This window comes from Dendrobates tinctorius, unplaced genomic scaffold, assembly GCF_039654945.1.
Source record: "Dendrobates tinctorius isolate UK_male_01 unplaced genomic scaffold, ASM3965494v1 ptg000155l, whole genome shotgun sequence".
Classification (NCBI taxonomy): domain Eukaryota; kingdom Metazoa; phylum Chordata; class Amphibia; order Anura; family Dendrobatidae; genus Dendrobates; species Dendrobates tinctorius.
The window spans coordinates 21,537,985-21,554,820 of NW_027361822.1; the positions used below are offsets into that span (position 1 = coordinate 21,537,985).

The window sequence follows — 16,836 nt, forward strand, 5'->3', positions numbered from 1 at the left end:
ACCTCATCCCAGGTCCTGTGCGCACAGAGCAGCCATATATGTGGTGTGCGGCTCTGCACTGACTGGACGAGGCGTATTGGAGGCTGGGGCTCCTGCCCCTAATGTGACGCCTGACAGACTGCAGTGGGGACAGGGAGTGGAGTGACAGTTACTCTGCCAGCGCACTCACTGACCGCTGCCATAATCGCTGTGAGGAGGTGGCTGCAGACAGGAGGAGACTGCGGACATTGCGTCCTCCTGTGTCAGTAATCACAGCGGCCTCTAGTGGCGGCTCAGGGCAGGACAGGGCAGAAATGACAGGAGCGCAGAGTTCAGGGCTGGTAGGCTGGACGGGATCTGCGCAGTGTGACGCCGGAGTAAGGTGAGCCTGTGGTAGTGGGTACGTGGGTGTATACACTGGTGTGTGGGCTGTGGTGGCAGAAGTGAATACACAACATGTATGGGGGTGGAGGAAGCACCGACAGACCCCGCAGCAACATGGAGGATCTCCTCCGCTTCCTATAGCAGTAGGTAAAAACTTCCTTTTCATGAAGAATATTTGGAATTGAGAGTCCTCAGTGGTTTATTCGGAGGAAACCCGCGTGCATTCCCTCACACAAGAGGCATTCTCCTCTTTCCCTGGTAGTGGATTGTTTTGAGGTCATGCTATTGATTTTGGTCGCTTTGTACTCCATCGGGTCTGTGTTCCAGCGGCGTCCCATTATTTTGGGCGTCTTTTTAGCGCACAGGTGTGGGCGACCACAGACGGATACCACCAGAGCAGGCGCCAAAGGGAGTTGGGGGGGGGGGGGGGGGTTGGGCCTGAATCGCATTTTTGTGGGATTATACACAGAAACCTCAAGGTAAGTGCTCAGCATAGAACTCAAGAATGTGATCCTGCTTCCACTGGAAGCCATCAAAAAATATTATGCAGCCCAAAATGTTACCAATAAACCCCCTAATTTATTCCGCACACATCCAGAGCGAACTCGCGTCCATTCTCAAGTCTCATGTTCACTTTAACCCCTTCCCAACACTTGTCCTAAATGTACAGTGCAAGTCAGGAGCGAGTGCATGGAGCGGGCTCACAGGCTGAGCCCGCATGATATTACAGCATTCTAGCGCAGGCTCAGTCCAGTTGTAGATGTCGTTCAGTGAACATGTATTCCCTTAAAAATATTTCTTTAATAGCAAAAATTTAAAAATACACCTGTTCCCATGAAAAAAGAATAAAAAATGCTTGAAAATTAAAGACCATAGAAAAGCCCTGCAGAAGAACTGCGATAACCCTATCTGGACACCTTCCTTGCCGTGGAGGTTGGCACCCTAAAAGAAAACGATTTTTTGGCGCCCCCACTCAACGTAGACTGACCCTTTCTCCCCTACCTCACCCTAAATAAAAAGGGGGGTAAACAATATTCGATAGGAAGGGGATGAAGGAAGATATAACCAGAAAATCTTTTGCAGGAAACTATAAATCCCAAACAAAAAAATGCAAATTTTCACACATGTAAGAAAAATAACTTAGCATAATTCCAAGCTGCAGAGATAATCTTGGCTGTAAATGCTCAATTAGTAGATGAATAACAAACATGTATGGATCACATCACACTAAAAAATGTGATCATATTGGATGACATTCATAGTACTATTAACGCATGACCCAGCAGTGGTATAATGTACGTGCAAGTGGCCCCAAAAAAATTTTTGGGTCCACTATGAGGTTTCTGAGCAAATTTAGTACCACATGTTACTTATCATATATGAAAACTTCTTCCAGCGCTATAATGAAAGTATAACAATGGCCCAAATAATGAGTCCAATAGGGAATTTAGCAACTGGAAAAAATACCACATAGTGGTTACTTATCATACTTCATAAGTTTGGGCATATGTAGATGTAGTTCAGCCTTATGGTAAAGGTCTGCAGTCACTCTATGTGTCTGTAGACTTATAAATCCTCACAGCGAGCCTCACATGCTGTGAAGATTCTCCGGTGTTGACGGTAAGAGTGGGCGGTCATGTGACCATAAGTATGTGATTTCTATACTTCCGGCCACATTTCATCTAGACATGAATTGAGCGAGGCCACACACGTCTAGTCTGAATATGGCCGGAAGTATGGAAATCACATATTTGTGGTCACATGACTGCCCACTCTTATTATCATCATCACCTTAGAATCCTCACATGTGATGCATGCGATGAAACAATTCAGAAGACAACCCCTTTAAAAATTTGCGCCCATCAGCCACCCTGCGATGTGCTCGCAGGGCTCTAATGATTTGCTATGACAGCATGGATGTCATGATTCAGTCCAGAGTTTTTCTGTTGTCTTCTCTTTGGACTGGTCACGCGGGAGTTAATCCCCTCTGCCTCGTTCTGGAGCTGGCTGGACTATTTCAGTCCTCTGCAGGCTGCGGGCCAGCGTCAGCTATACTGCAAACTTCCAAGCTAGTGCCTCTGACCTGGATTCCTTTAGTGATCCTTCTGCCCCTGATTACCTGGACTTGTGTATGGACTTGGCTTGATCTCTGGACTCTGCTTCTGGTTTTTCTGTTTCTGATACCACGCTTTCCGACTGGCCCTGACAACGGCTTACGTTTCTGATACCACATTCCTGGTAGGTCCTGACTTCTCGCTCCTCCCTGACTACGCACTTGCCGTTTCCCTTGGTACTTCTGCTCCTGACAGTTGCTGACTTCGGCTAGTCTGACCACTCTTTCGTTACCTGTTGCTCTGTGTTACTACGCTGTGTGTGTGTGCGCGCAAGCTCTCTTCCCTCGCCAGCACCCCCAGGTGGAGGTTGCGCTGTACTGCACTGCACCAGCACCACGATACAGTGGAGTCTGTTGAAGACTGCCCATCACAGAGCTCTGTTGAAACTCAGCTGTGTCTGGGCCTCAAGAAGACTGGCTCCTTTTGGCAGTACTGAGGTATTACAGTACATGGCACAAGCGATGAGTCAAACACAGGTTTAGGTCACCTAAGGGGGCTAATAAATACAGTAATAAAATAAAATCATCCCCTATTTCCTTATTAAAAGTATAGATATTAAAAAATGGATAAAAAATCCACATCTGCGATAATGTCAAGTTTATATAAGTGAAAACCAGGAGTGGGTGATAAATACAGAAGTGGTGACGGGTTTCTATTATACTTTTCCTATAATTGTTCCTCTCCTGTTTTTGGCTAACAGATGAACGTGGCTTCATACTTACCAGCTGCTGCTATGATCTGTTCCCAGCGCCGCTTCGGCCGGTCTCTAGCAATTTGTGACCTGCCTGATCGCTGCATTGTTTGATGGCCGATCCAGAGGTCACTACTTATTGTGCGCCTATGAGAGGCAGAACGAGACTCCCGCTGACTCCCATCGAGCCCTTGTGACTGTCACCTCAGACTTACAGCCAGTCAGAAGTCACAGTCACGAGCTAGTGGACAGGAGCTGCATCGGGAGGAGCCAAAGATGGCGGCTGGTAGGTATAAGACTAGAGGCAGGGAGCTTACACTAGTAGCACCACTCCAGAGCTCAAAGAAAAAAAATTGCTGGATTGGTGCCTTAACTAACCTAAAAGGTAAACATTGTGAATGTAAAAAAAAAATGTTTTGGTCATCGAAAAGCTGCAAAAAAAATACAGTAAGGAGTGATCAAAATGTCCTATTGTATGAGAATAAACTTAGTTTTGCTCCACAGGAAATATGGAATCCATCAACTGAAAAATAAAAACATAAAGGGTCTTGGGAAATGGTAACACAATAATAAAAAAAAGATATATTTTTTTATCTTAAAAATTTCCAATTTTTCATTTCACAGCAAAAATATTTAAAAAAATGGTACGAGTTTTGGTATCTCCAGAATCGTACTGATGAGACTATACTATATATAAGGGGTGTGGGTGCCCTCATACTATATAGAAGGAGGTCATCATGCTACATAGAAGGGCCAGTGGAGCCATCATACTATAGGGGAATAGGTACCATACTATAGTGTACAAGTGGCTGTGGGGCCATCAGACAGTATATAGGGAGCTATGGGGGCCATAATATAGTGTACAAGGCGGTGTGGGGGCCATCATACAGTATATATCAGGCTGTAGAGGCCATTATACAGGATATAGTGAGTTGAAGGGGCCATCATACAGTGCATAGGGAGCTGTTTGAACCATCATGTAGGGAGCTGTGGGGACCGCCATGCAGTGCGTAGGGAGCTGTAAGGACCGCCATACAGTGCGTAGGGAGCTGCGGGGACTACCATGCAGTGCTTAGGGAGCTGCGGGGACCGCCATGCAGTGCGTAGAGAGCTGCGGAGACCGCCATGCAGTGCGTAGGGAGCTGCGGGGACCACCATGCAGTGCTTAGGGAGCTGCGGGGACCGCCATGCAGTGCGTAAGGAGCTGCGGGGACCGCCATGCAGTGCGTAGGGAGCTGCGGGGACCGCCATGCAGTGCGTAGGGAGCTGCGGGGACCGCCATGCAGTGCGTAGGGAGCTGCGGGGACCGCCATGCAGTGCGTAGGGAGCTGCGGGGACCGCCATGCAGTGCGTAGGGAGCTGCGGGGACCGCCATGCAGTGCTTAGGGAGCTGCGGGGACCGCCGTGCAGTGGGTCGGGAGCTGCGGGGACCGCCGTGCAGTGGGTCGGGAGCTGCGGGGACCGCCGTGCAGTGGGTCGGGAGCTGTGTGGCACCGTCATGCAGTGCATCAGGAAAGAACATCTTCTGTGAGTCGCTATACTGTATAAATCTACTGTAATCTCTAAATTGTTGGCCGGACTGGTAACTACCTCGATATGGTCACCATATGGCGATAATATTGGTCTTTTCAATAGCACTTTTTTTTAAATTTAGTAACAGCTTAATGCATTTCAGTCATGCAGTGGTACGTGTATATCGGAATTATTGGTCTTGTACAGTGTGTATTATGTATTCGCTGTGTAGTGGTGATTGCAGTGGGCATTGTGTGGCAGTATTAGTTTGGCCTTGTATAGTAGTAATTTGGTAATATTGGTCTTTTTATTCTTTCTACTGTAATTATATATGTATAGATCTTTTAAGTGGCGGGAGGTTGTATGGGGAAACACGTACTTTGGGGCTTGGGCCCCTAATCTTTTAGGACCCTAGCAAATGCTCCTGGGTGGAGGTATGTGGAGATTCCCCATTTCTGGGCGCAGAGGACATTAACCCCTTTAGCACTGCGGACACTTTCCAGGACACCGCACTTTTTCCTGTCTATATCGGGTTATTTCTCTCCTGTCATCGGTCGTTGAGTCTCTTGCTGTACAGTTGTGACCTGAAGCTCAGAGACTCGCACACATTTTGGCTTTCTCACAGCTTCTTTCGCTCTTATAGTCAGATGTTTCTCTGGTTACTGAGGGACAGTTGTCAGCATTTCATAAGTTTCTCCACTTTTATTGCCTAATACATGAAGTTTAAGTAAAGATTAGTGATGAGCGAGTATACTCGTTGCTCGGGTTTTTCCGAGCATGCTCGGTTGTCCTCTGAGTATTTTGACGTGCTCGGAGATTGTTTTTTTTCGATGAAGCTGCTTGATTTGTGGCTGCTGAACAGGCTGAATACATGTGAGGTATTCCTGTTTGTTAGGGAATCTCTACATATATTCAGGCTGTCTAGCAGCCACAAATCATGCAGCTGAGGTGACGAAAACTAAATCTCCGAGCACGCCAAAATACTCGGAGGTCACCCGCCATGCTCGGGAAACCCGAGCAACGAGTATACTCTCTCATCACTAGTAAAGACTCTGTATTTCCAGCTCAGCCCCTTATTTCTCCAGACTTCTGCCCTTACCCCTGGCAGCTGGATTTCGGTCCTGGACCAAATCCTGACTGGGGACCAATTCTTGTCTAACCAGTGTTTTGGACTTTATCACAGTTGCTGTGTTTTTTGCATACCTCCCAACCTTTGAAGAACAGAAAGAGGGACAGATCATGCGTTGCACCTAGCGCACAGCGGCAAATTTTGAATACACCGCCAGCTCCACCCATTTACCATTTCTTTCTCCCCTGGCAGGAGGAGATTCCAGAGGTGCGCTGGTAGTGAGGGACATACAGCACACGCCCCAGACTGCAGGGCGTGGACCCCAATCGGGGACTGTCCACTGTCTCGGGGACAGTTGGGACTAGAGATGAGATGATCAGTTCACATGCCTCTGGCCCAGCGTCCAGATGAGTGCTACCTGGCGGCTGGACGGGAGGCTGTGAATCTCTTACCTTCCATCGTCCCTGGTGTGGGTTTTGATTAGTCAAGACCGGTGTGACGTCATCTGTGCGTTCTGCCCATCTCCAGTTGGGACCTGTGGATTATTTTTTGCTCCTTTATTCACAGTTTGAGGCTCCGGAACGTTCTAATTTTTATGAAAACTTCACTAGATGACATCTAGCTTTTTAGTGTCTGGAAAGCCGCGTTCACACATCACATAAATACTCCGCTTTTTATTTTCATACTTGTGTCCGCACTAAACTATGTAATGACAATCTTCTCTTTTTTTTGCTGCCTATTATGTGTATTCCCCCTTATTTGCTGCGTTTTTGGTGCAGATGTGTAGCTGCATTTTTACGGGGTTTTTTTTATAGTACAGAAAAGCTTTGATTCTTGACTTAAAAAAGTAACTGCAGTTATTTGAGCGCAGTTTTAGGCTCTACATAGAAGCCTCTAGAGAGAAAAAGCACCAAAACTGCACAGCGCAGCCGCATCTCTTTATAGATACACAGGGAATCAGTAACCCCATTTTTATGCCATTTACCAATCATCATAAATAGTCTTATTGCTGCGTTCTGTGGGTCATTACGTTTACAAAGACACCAAATATGGCCTCATTATCTTGTAAAAAAAAAAAAAAAAAGCGTAGTAATAAATTACGTTTTTGTAGTTCTTATTCTTTAGGAAGAAGAAAAAAAATTTGTATTTTTTTTTCCCTCTAGAATATGTTAAGGATAAACATTGAAGACATACAAGATGGTCCTGGCAACATGAGCCACACCTGTGTTATATTTAAAGAATTCACAAGACCTTTGTACTTTTAGGGACTTTCTTCTACTCCGCTGATAAGGCCTATTGCGCAGCAACGGATAACAGAATCATGTAAGGCAATAATTATGGCTCAAAGCTTATTGACATAAAAGTTAATAATTGCAGCTTGACCTATCAAAGATATGTGCCCTTGGTTACTCCCAAGAGATTTGCTATATAAAAGTGTACATCATAACACACTACGGGGCGGGATCTGGGGCCTCCACAACACGCAGGCGCAATAGCCTGATGTCAGTTCTCGAGCAGCGCGCACTGCACATGGATCTCCCTTTTTATCCATGTGCTTTATTTCTATCCTCCTGTGTTCCCTTTCCATCCACATTGACTGCCCCATCCCCCTTCCATCACCACTCATACACATCAGCCCTTCTACTTCCCTCTCCCATGTACTTCTCACCTTCCTGAGAAACCTCAGCCCATCTTGCCCAAACAGATTACACAAAAAAACTTCTTACAATTCCAAAAACTACTTGCTCTTTATCTTCCTACTTCTACTGATTTCAGGGGACAACTCCCCCCCAACCCTGGTCCACCATCCCCAACCTCAACCCCTATCCTACCTCACATCAAAGCCTTACTAACCTTATTAACCCTTTAATGACTGGAGCTTTTTTCGGTTTTTTGTTTTCGTTCTTCGCTCCACTTCTTCCCAGGGCCATAACTTTTTTATTTTTCCGTCAATATGGCCACGTGAGGGCTTATTTTTTGTGGGACCAGTTGTACTTTTGAATGACATAATTAGTTTTATCATGTTGTGTACTTGAAAACGGGAAAACAAATTCCAAGTGCAGTGAAATTGCAAAAAAAGTGCTAGGTTCACTAAATGCTAAAACTGACCTGCCATTATGATTCTCCAGGTCATTATGAGTCCCTAGACACCAAACATGTCAAGGATTTTTTTTTATCTAAAAAATTCCAAAGTTTGCTAAAAAAGAAAAAGAAAAAAAAAATTTTTGCGCCATTTTCCAATACCCGTAGCTTCTCCATTTATCGTGATTTGGGGTTGGGTGGGGGCTTATTTTTGCGCACCGAGCTGACGTTTTTATTGATATCATTTTGGTGTGGATACAATCTTTTTATTGCCCGTTATTGCATTTTAATGCATTGTCGCGGCGACCAAAAAACCGTAATTCTGGCGTTTTGATTTTTTTTCCCCGCTACGCCATTTAGCGATTTTGGATTAATCCTTTTTTTTTATTGATAGACTGGGCGATTCTGAACACGGTGATACCTAATATGTGTGTGATTTTTATTTTGAATAGGGCGACAGTGGGGTGTTTAAACTTTTTTTTTAAATTTTTTCATATTTTTTAAATTTTATTTTTAATTTTGGCATGCTTCAATAGCCTCCATGGGAGGCTAGAAGCATCCACAACTCGATCGGCTCTGCTACATATTGACGTTGAGCAGATCGCCTATGAGAGCTGACCACTGGGTGGCGCTCATAGCAATGCCTCATCAACAACCATAGAGGTCTCTAGGAAACCTCAGGTTGTTATGGCAATGCATCGCTGACCCCCGATCACGTGACGGGGGTCGGTGATGTGCGTATTTCCGGCTGCATGGCCGGAATCTCTAGTTAAAGCTCGCTGTCAGCGTTTGACAGCAGAATTTAACCAGTTAATAGGCATGGGTGTATCACGATTCCATTTGTGCCTATTGCGGACACATGTCAGCTGTTGAAAACAGCTGATATGTCCTGGCTTTGATGCGGGCTCACCGCCGGAGCCCTCATCAAAGCGGGGGATCTGACCTTGGACGTACTATCCCGTCCAAGGTCAGAAAGGGGATAATATTAGTTGCACTCCCTCATCTCCTTTTAATTGGACCCTCTGGAATCCACGGTCTGTATGTATCAAACTTCCTTTCCTGCACAATTACTTTCTGAACAACTTTTAATCTGTTTGCCCTCACTGAAACCTGGATTCAGGATTCTGACACTGTCTCTCCTGCTGCCATTTCCCATGGTGGCTTACAATTCTCCCATTCCCCGAGACCCACAAACAGACTTGATGGTGGAGTCGGCATACTCCTGTCCCCACAATGCACTTTTCAGATCATTTCCCTTCCCCCCCAGTTCCATCACTCTAATTCCCTTTTTTGAGGTCCGCACCAAGTTCACCCACCCAATTCCTTGACTAGTTCTCTGCCTGGCTGCCGCACTTCATGTCCTCAGAACCACCAACCCTTACCCTGGGAGACTTCAACATCCCCATTAACAGCCCCACTTCCACATCTGCAACCCAGCTTCTATCACTAACCACTTCTCTCGGCCTCTCACATCTCTCAACCTCTGAGACACACAAAGACGGTAACACCCTTGACACCTGGTCTTTGTCCATCTCTGTTCAATCTCCTACCTATATAACTCGCCGCTTCCCCTCTCTGACCACAACATTCTCTCCTTCACACTCACAAATCCTCGCCCACTCCAGCACACTCCTACCTACCACACATTCAGAAATCTACAAGCTATTAACTCTCAGACACTTTAAGACACTCATCACTGTCCCCAATCTCCTCTTTTTTTCCTGTCCTGATCTGGCTGTACACCACTACAATGACACTCTCAGAAGCACCCTTGACCAAGTAGCTCCCCTCACCCTCAGAACCTCCGAGCACAGAGTAAAACAGCCCTGGCTCACATCACAAACTCTATTTCTCCAGCGATGCTCTGAATGCTTATGGAGGAAAACTCGCACACTGGAAGACTTAAATTTGAAGTGGATGATGTTAAGAACCTATAACTCTGCCCTTCACTTTGCCAAACACACCTCCTACACCACTCTGATCTCACTATCCAACAGCCCCAAGAAACTTTTTGACACCTTCACTCCCTCCACAGGCTGAAAGCACAAGCCCCTATCACAGACATTTGTGCTGATGACCTGGCCTCCCACTTTTTAGAGAGAATAGATAATATATTCGTCAGTAAATCCATTCCCAGCCACCAAGTACTGTGACACCCATCCCTCCCTGCATTTCCTCTGGCTCACTCTCCACATTTGATCCCATCACAAAAGAAGTCGTCTCCAGACTCCTCTCTTCTCATCCGACTACATGCACTACTGACCCTATTCCCTCACATCTCCAGTCACTTTCCAGTCATCACTACTCCAGTCGTCTCCTCCTAACTATAATCTTTAATCTCTCCCTCTCCTCAGGCATTTTCCCATCCTCCTTCAAACACTTTATCATGACTCCATTATTAAAGAAGCCCGCTCTCGACCCATCCTGCACAAATAACTACAGACCAGTCGCCACTCTCCCCTTCATCTCCAAACTCTTAGAGCGCCTTTTCTACTCCCACCTTACCCGATATCTCTCCACTCATTCACTCCTAGAACCTTCACAGTCTGGCTTCCGCCCCCTACAGAAACTGCACTCCGTGACCAATGACTTTCTGACAGCAAAATGTAATGGTGACCACTCTCTGTTCATTCTTCTCGAACCTTCTGCAGCTTTCGACACTGTTAACCACCGTCTTCTACTCTCTAGGCTCCAGTCACTTGGCATTAAGGACACTGCTCTCTCCTGGTTCTCTTCCAATCTTTCTGACCACTCCTTCAGTGTTTTATTCGCTGGCTCCACTTCACACCCTCTTCCTCTCACTGTTGGGGTACCTCAGGGCTCAGTCCTTGGCTCCCTTCTCTTCTCTTTCTACACGGCCCCAATCGGACAGACCATCAGCAGATTTGGCTTTCAGTACCATCTTTATGCTGATAACACACAACTAGACATCCCCTGACTTTATCCCCGCTGTATTACAGAACACCAGTGACTGTCTGTCCGCAGTCTCCAACATCATGTCCACCCTCTATCTGAAACTCAACCTCTCCAAAACTTAACTTCTGCTCCTGCCGTCTACTTATCTCCCTAACTCTCTCCGTGGGTGGCACCATAATAACGCCCCGGCAGCAGGTGCGTTGTCTGGGTATTATGTTTGACACCAATCTCTCCTTCACCTCCCATATACAATCTCTTGCCCGCTCTTGCCGCTTACACCTAAAGGACATCTCTAGAATCCGCCCTCTAGAACCCTCACTGTTGCCTTGATCCACTCCCGCCTGGACTACTGCAACACTCTATTAATTGGCCTCCCCCGTACTAGACTTTCCCCTCTCCTGTCCATCCTTAATGCAGCAGCCAGTGTCGTCCAACTAGCTAATCGGTACTCGGACATGTCCACTTCTCGCCAGTCATTACACTGGCTGCCCATTCGTTACAGGATGCAATTCAAAGTACTTGTTCTCACCCACAAAGCTCTCCACAGTGCGGCACCCCCTTACATCTCCTCCCTCTTTTCTGTCTATCAGCCTAGCCGACCACTGCGCTCTGCAAACAACTTTCGACTAACCTCTGCACTAATCCGAACCTCCCACTCCCGACTTCTCCCACAGTGCGACAATTCTCTTCCATGCTCTACCCCACAACGCAGGAAAACAATGAAGAAATACATCAGGATAAGACTTTGCCAACAAACAGCAACCTTGTACGCCTTCAGAGTCCTCCTGGATGGAGAAAGAAAAATGTTGTGAAGAAGAAACGGAGAGTGGTGGTCATGGGGGATTCCCTGTTGAGAGGAACAGAGGCCGCTATCTGCAGACCGGATATAACTTCAAGAGAAATGTGCTGTCTTCCAGGTGCAAAAATTAAAGATGTGTCTGACAGGATATCAGGACTCTTCAGACCTACAGATGACTACCCATTCCTGCTACTACATGTGGGGACAAATGACACCGCAAGAAACGACCTGGAAACCATCTGCAGAGACTTTGAAGACTTAGGCAAGAAAGTGAAAGAACTGGGAGCGCAGGTGGTCTTCTCTTCCATCCTCCCAGTGGATGGCCATGGAACAAGGAGGTGGAATAAAATTCTGCAGGTGAACAACTGGCTACGTCGATGGTGCCGTCAGCAACGATTTGGATTTCTGGATCACGGAGTGAACTACTTATACGATGGACTACTTGCTAGAGATGGGGTGCACCTTACGAAGACTGGAAAGCAGGTATTTGGAAGTCGTCTTGCTACACTTGTAAGGAGAGCTTTAAACTAGAACAACATGGGAAGGGAAGCAATAGACCAGAAAAAGCCATACACCTGACAAATGCTACTGAGAACTCTGCTATTAGAAGTGGAAAGGAAGAACAAAGACGAAAGAATCTAATTAAAAAAAATATTGGAGAAAGAGAAACCAATCACAAACTAAAATGTTTCTATACTAATGCACAAAGCATGGGCAACAAACAAGGAGAATTGGAACTACTAACACAGGAAAAGAAATATGATGTCATTGGAATCACTGAAACTTGGTGGGACAATACACATGATTGGAATACAAGACTAGAAGGATACAACTTATTTGCAAGAAACAGACTTGATAAACGAGGAGGGGGTGTCGCATTGTATGTTAGAAATGCGTATATCTGCACAGAGATTGAAGCTTCAGAGACTGGGAGTTCTGTGGAAACTGTTTGGGTAAGAATACAAGGACAGAACAATGGAAAGGACACCATTGTAGGCATTTACTACAGGCCGCCTGTGCAAGCTGAAGATATGGATGAACTCTTTATGCATCAAATGGCCAAGTTCTCCAAAAAATATGACATAGTTGTCATGGGAGATTTCAACTATCCAGACATTTGTTGGGAATCTCTCTCAGGCAAAACTAACAGGTCAAGGAAATTCTTATCCTCTCTTGCTGACAACTTTATCTTCCAAAAGGTAAAGGAGAAAACAAGGGGAACTGCTACCTTGGATCTAATCCTTATAAACAGGGAGGAAATGGTTGAGGAGGTAAAAGTGGCTGGGACCCTAGGAGGTAGCGACCATGCTATTTTAGAATTTTGGATAACTAGAGGCGGAAGACCTGTGAAGACTCAGACGTCAAGGTTAGATTTCAGAAAGGCAGATTTTAAGGGATTCAGAAAGAGAATTGGAGGGATCCAATGGCTGGATATCCTTAAAGACAAAAATGTCCAGGAAGGATGGGAAATCTTGAAAAATGAAATTCTCAAAGCACAGTTGTTAACAATTCCGAAAAGAGGGAAGAATAGGAAGCATTTAAGGAAACCAGGATGGATGAACACAGAACTTAAGCACATGCTAAAAAGGAAGCAAAAAATGTTTATAAAATGGAAAGAAGGAGGCATATCTAAAGAAGAATATAATGCTGTCTGCAGAACCTGCAAGGCACAAATCAGATTATCTAAAGCTGAAAATGAATTGAGGCTTGCAAGAGATGTCAAAAGCAATAATAAAGGATTTTGGGGATATGTCAAAAGTAAAAGAAAAGTCAAAGATGCTATAGGATTTTTACAGGATGAAAATGATGAAATGGTAAGACAGGATGTTGAGAAGGCTGAACTTTTAAATTCCTATTTTGCATCTGTTTTCTCTCAGAAAGGAAATGTAACATCAACTGTTATTCACTGTCCTATTAAGGGAATAGAAGAATCCAGGATATCTATAAACAGAAAGATAGTGAGGAAACACTTAGCTAACCTAAATGTATTCAAGTCTCCAGGTCCAGATGAATTACACCCCAGAGTACTGAAGGAGATAGCAGAAGAAATTTTTGAACCCCTCTCCATAATCTTTGAAAATTCTTGGAGAACAGAAGTGCCAGAAGACTGGAGAAGAGCAAATGTTGTTCCTATCTTCAAAAAGGGGAAGAAGGTGGACCCAGGCAACTATAGGCCGGTGAGTCTGACTTCTATACCAGGAAAGATCTTTGAACAAATTATTAAACAACATGTATGTCAATACCTGGATAAGAATGAAGTGATTAAACAGAGTCAGCATGGGTTTGTAACTAATAAGTTATGTCAGACTAATTTAATTTCCTTCTATGATGGTATTACTGATTGGGTGGATCAAGGAAATGCTGTAGATATAGTATATCTTGACTTCAGCAAAGCATTTGACAAAGTCATTTTTTCAATAAGGATTGTATGAGAGACTAAGTATGGAATGGACAAGGCAACTGTTAGGTGGATTCATAACTGGCTTAGTGATCGGACCCAAAGAGTGGTCGTAAATGGCTGCACATCCAGTTGGAAGAATGTCTCAAGTGGGGTACCACAGGGCTCTGTCCTGGGCCCTGTATTGTTCAACATCTTTATCAACGATTTAGATGAAGGAATTGAGGGTAAACTGATTAAATTTGCTGATGACACAAAGCTAGGAGGGATAGCTAATACTAGAGAAGAGAGAGAGAGGATTCAAAAAGATTTAAATAAACTGGAGAAGTGGGCAGCAACTAACAGAATGGTTTTTAACAGGGAGAAATGCAAAGTACTACATCTGGGCAATAAAAATGAAAAAAGCATATATAGAATGGGAGGAATAGGGCTAAGTGACAGCACATGTGAAAAAGACTTGGGTATACTAATAGATCACAGACTGAATATGAGTCAACAGTGTGATGCAGCAGCAAAAAAGGCAAATGCAATTCTAGGATGTATTAACGGAAGCATACAGTCTAGATCACGTGAAGTCATTATTTCCCTCTACTCCTCTTTGGTCAGACCTCATCTGGAATATTGTGTCCAATTTTGGGCACCACATTTTAAAAAAGACATCAATAAACTGGAGCAAGTTCAGAAAAGAGCGACCAGAATGGTGACCGGTCTGCAAACCCTGTCTTATGAGGAAAGGTTGCAAGATTTGGGAATGTTTAGTTTGCAAAAGAGAAGACTGAGAGGAGACTTAATAGCTGTCTACAAATATCTAAAGGGCTGTCACATTGTAGAAGGATCAACTTTATTCTCATTTGCACAAGGAAAGACTAGAAGCAATGGGATGAAGCTGAATGGGAGGAGACACAGATTAGATATTAGAAAAAACTTTTTGACAGTTAGAGTGATCAATGAGTGGAACAGGCTGCCACGAGAAGTGGTGAGTTCTCCTTCAATGGAAGTCTTCAAACAGAGGCTGGACAGACATCTAACTGGGATGATTTAGCGAATCCTGCTTTGAGCAGGGGGTTGGACCAGATGGCCCAGGAGGTCCCTTCCAACTCTATGATTCTATGATTCACAACTTGCATAGTTTCAGGCGCTCCCTCAAAACACATTTGTTCAGAGCAGCCTATCACGTTCCCTAATCAAAGTCATTTTGTGTGTGTGTAGCCCATTCACTATCTCTATCTATCCCCACTTCCTCAAGATGGCTGGACCATCATTGTAAATACACGCCTGTACTTTGTATCTCCCCCACCTCATTGTAGATTGTATGATCTCACGAGCAGGGTCATCTTATTTTGCTTTATTTATTGTATTGTTAATGTCGTTACTTTGACTGTTGTGTTTGAAACTGTTCAACTGTAAAGCGCTGCGGAATATGTTGGCGCTATATAAAGATTATTATTATTATTAGTATTGGTATTAGTATTATTGGTATTTACCCCATTCAACTATTGCATTGATCCTGCATGTCTTCAATCACTATTCTATGCTAGCAAGCATATGAATTGGTATTTAGCTTATTCACCTTACTTTGATTGTCCCTTTAATGCTGTGAGGTCATGTAACTTTTTCAAAGAGGTTTAGGATCCATGATCTTTTTTATCTGTTCACTACATTTATTGTTTCCTGCTGTCTTAACTTAGCTGATTGATTGGTAACAAGTGTGGGGATGTGACTCGCTCAGGTGCAGCGGGAGACAATCAGGAGACCGGTTCTTCCAAAGTTCATGAGGTTTATTTCTGTCATAAACCATAAAACAGCGTATCACCAAAAATAGCCTCTAGCTTAGGCAAACAAAACATAAACCTTCGTGGTTGCAGACTCAGACCGCGAGTCTCAGCACATGCTGGGAGGTGTAGTCCTCCCCACATACAGCTCCCTGGTTCAGGAGCAGGTCACATTATAAGGCTGTAGCCACACCCACGTTCCCAGCAGCTGACTGGTCACATGACTGACCTCACCACAGGTCCTTCAAACAAAAACAATAACAATATCTGGTATGCTTTACTTCTGCCTTACATTATGGAGATAAGCCATTTATGAGACACATATCTCCCATCAATTACACGACCCTTAGCCCTGCCACACAAGGTAAAATAGTGAGAGATCTTTGAGAAAGCCTCCTATATAGTCAGACATAGCGTGGGGAAGCATTTATGCAGGGGCAACATTTATGTACATTTAATCGAAGTACATTTATCAAAGTACCTGGCATTTATTTCATGGCAGTTAGACAGGGCAGGAGACAGGTAAGACAATTAAACAAACCTGTTCCCAGTACATTTGGATTACAACAAATATTTACCATATGCATTTGTAACATTTATATGCAGCAAGGGCTGCTGCATTCACTCACATCCACCGTCCTTGCATTTATTCCCCCTTGAGGAAGTGGCTATCACGCTCGCAATGCACATGTCAGGGATGTTGCTGCACCTATGACCAGAAGTTATTTTTCTTATATGTAATTAACTCTCTATTTTTTCTATTTATTGTTACTGCATACCATTTCATGAGCCCTATTTTTTTGACAAACATAAGCCTGTTACGGATTCATGGTTTAGCTTAGGTGGATTCATTCAAACCCTCACATTTTATGTGGGTGGTTTGATCCATCTTAATTCTTTTCCATGTGGCAATACAATATGTTAATTGTTAGTGGTTGCTGCTGTTTCGATATGCTAGTCTGGTCCTAATTTGCGACAGCTTACTTTGTTTCTTGTGGATCACATTTCTCTCCATAAGTGTTACCAACTTTTTAACGTTTTTTTCAATTGACATTTCTTGGATAAATTTTGTATTAATAAAATTGGTATATCTTTAATATATGGTGACTCATGTTCTCCT

General features: G+C 44.3%; 1 protein-coding gene across 1 annotated transcript in view; it reads left to right on the plus strand.

Annotated features, from left to right (window-relative positions):
- Window positions 1-413: 413 nt before the first annotated feature.
- LOC141051128 (uncharacterized) overlaps window positions 414-16,836 on the plus strand; it is a 161,206-nt gene continuing 144,783 nt past the window's right edge. The window contains exon 1 of the mRNA XM_073548014.1: window positions 414-510. Within this exon, the coding sequence (XP_073404115.1) occupies window positions 440-510 (71 nt within the window). The 5' untranslated portion in view covers window positions 414-439. The remainder of the gene's footprint in view (window positions 511-16,836) is intronic.